The sequence below is a fragment of the Rhinopithecus bieti genome, unplaced genomic scaffold (assembly GCF_001698545.2).
Source record: "Rhinopithecus bieti isolate Rb0 unplaced genomic scaffold, ASM169854v2 scaffold_18477, whole genome shotgun sequence".
NCBI lineage: Eukaryota > Metazoa > Chordata > Mammalia > Primates > Cercopithecidae > Rhinopithecus > Rhinopithecus bieti.
In genome coordinates this window covers 905589-908144 of record NW_016809209.1, presented here as the reverse complement: position 1 = coordinate 908144, position 2556 = coordinate 905589, and the positions used below count along the sequence as shown (strand labels likewise).

General features: G+C 48.7%; 1 protein-coding gene across 2 annotated transcripts in view; it reads left to right on the top strand.

Annotated features, from left to right (window-relative positions):
* Nucleotides 1-2556, top strand: part of PIGS (phosphatidylinositol glycan anchor biosynthesis class S) — a 21222-nt gene that overhangs the window by 8611 nt on the left and 10055 nt on the right. For both annotated transcript variants that reach the window (XM_017888928.1, XM_017888929.1), the window contains 2 exons: nucleotides 1588-1677; nucleotides 1972-2063. In XM_017888928.1, coding sequence (XP_017744417.1) covers nucleotides 1588-1677; nucleotides 1972-2063 — 182 coding nt within the window. The remainder of the gene's footprint in view (nucleotides 1-1587; nucleotides 1678-1971; nucleotides 2064-2556) is intronic.

Here is a 2556-nt window from a genome sequence, read left to right as displayed (position 1 = left end):
GCTGGGATTACAGGCTTGAGCCACCGCGCCCGGCCGGTTACCAGTTCTAATAGTTTTTCAGTTGGTTCTCTTTGATTTTCTTGAGAAATAATTATGCTACTTCAAAGTGGCCATTTTACCTGTTTTTTTCCGATAGTTACAAGTTTTCTTTCTCTTTCTTCACATGTTACATTGATAAAGAACTTCAGAAAGAACAATACTGAATAACAATGAGACTAGAGGAGATAGCAGGCATCCTTGTGTTATTACTAGCTTTATAGAATTATGTTTAATGTTTTGTCATTAACTGTGTGGTTTTTTTTTTTAATTTTTTTTTTTTTTTTTTTTTTTTTGAGACAGAGTCTCGCTCTGTCGCCCGGGCTGGAGTGCAGTGGCCGGATCTCCACTCACTGCAAGCTCCGCCTCCCGGGTTCACGCCATTCTCCTGCCTCAGCCTCCCAAGTGACTGGGACTACAGGCGCCCGCCACCTCGCCCGGCTAGATTTTGTATTTTTTAGTAGAGACGGGGTTTCACCGTGTTAGCCAGGATGGTCTCGAACTCCTGACCTCGTGATCCACCCGTCTCGGCCTCCCAAAGTGCTGGGATTACAGGCTTGAGCCACCGCGCCCGACCTATTTTTGATTTTTTTTGAGACAAGGTCTGGTTCTATTGTCCTGGCTAGAGTGCAGTGGTGCGATCTCAGGTCACTGCAACCTCTGCCTCCCAGGCTCAAGTCATCCTCCCACCTCAACCTCCTAAGTAGTTGGGACTACAGGCGTGCACTACCATACCTAGCTTTTGTTTGTTTGTTTGTTTTTAAGATGGAGTTTCGCTCTTGTTGCCCAGGGTGAAGTGCAATGGTGTGATCTTGGCTCACTGCAGCCTCAACCTTCTGGGTTCAAGCGATTCTTCTGCCTAAGCTTCCCGAGTAGCTACCACCACACCCAGCTAATTTTTTGTATTTTTAGTAGAGACGGGGTTTCATCATGTTGGCCAGGCTGGTCTCGAACTCCTGACATCAGGTGATCCACCCGCCTTGGCCTCCCAAAGTGCTGGGATTACAGGTGTGAGCCACCATGTCTGGCACATACCTGGCTAATTTTTGTATTTTTGTAGAGATGGGGTTTCGTCATGTTGCCCAGGCTGATCTCCATCATGAGATCAAGGGATCCGCCTGCCTCAGCCTCCCAAAGTGCTGGGATTACAAGCATGAGCCACCGTGCCCAGCCTGTGTGTTTTGTTTTTTATCAGGAACGTTCACTGACTTTAATTATTTTGGGGCAGTGATTGGAATGACCATATGGTTTTTCTCCTTTTGCCTATTAATGTAATGACTATTGAAATAGATTTCCCAGTGGGAAGACACTTCAAGCTGAAGGACCAGTGTGTGCAGAGGTGAAGGCAAGAGCTGGGGCAGATGGGAGAAACGGGTGTCATGTGTTTGATATCATCTATGCAGAAATCATTAGAGTTGGCTGCAGCTGTTTGGTCTTTTTCTGTAAACAGCCGTCTTGCTGTCCTCAGATGCTGGACAGTGTTAGGTCTGGGAAGGTGAGCAGAGGCCTGATGCTTGCCCTTTTCATCGTGCTACTTCTTAACCCTCCCAGACAAAATGAAAATCAAATGCCGTTTCCAGAAGGCCTATCGGAGGGCTTTGGACCATGAGGAGGAGGCCCTGTCATCGGGTAGTGTACAAGGTAAGGGAAGGGATGAGCACACCATTTTAATGTGAAGCTGTCTTTTTCCTTCTGATCTCTAAGTGCATAGTTCCCATACTTTGGCTTACCTCTAATACCTCTCTGGGAATGCTGGGAATGAGGAACTGTGGGATTCAGCCCAGTCCACTGAGGGCCAGAGAGGTTGATTGGCTTACCCAAGCCTGACCACTGTGTCAGCTGAATGTGAGTGAAGGGGTAGGTTAGGCATTCTGTGGGGTGGAGGGAGATGGAATGGTGTTTTGCTCTTGGTGTACCACCTGTTCTTGTCCCCAGAGGCAGAAGCCATGTTAGATGAGCCTCAGGAACAAGCGGAGGGCTCCCTGACTGTGTATATGATCTCTGAACACTCCTCACTTCTTCCCCAGGTAGGGTAACAGAGAGGCTGCGACTTTGCCTTATCCCTTCAGCTCGTGGACTCCTGGGTCACCTCCTTCTTGGATCATTGCTACCCATTTCTTCCATTTGCTACAGAAAAGTCTCATTTTTTTTGTTTGAGATGGAGTCTTGCTTTGTTGCCCAGGCTGGAGTGCAGTGGCAGGATCTCGGCTCACTGCAGTCTCCACCTCCCGGGTTCAAGTGATTCTCCTGCCTCAACCTTCTGAGTACCTGGGATTACAGGCATGTGCCACCATGCCCGGCTAATTTTTGTATTTTTAGTAGAGACGGGGTTTCACCATGTTGGTCAGGCTGGTCTCGAACTCCTGACCTTGTGATCCACCTGCCTCAGCCTCCCAAAGTGCTGAGATTACAGGCGTGAGCCGCACCCAGCCTCCACATATTTTTAATAAAGAATGCTGGCTGGAGCCAGGCGCAGTGGCTCACGCCTGTAATCCCAGCACTTTGGGAGGCCGAGGCGGG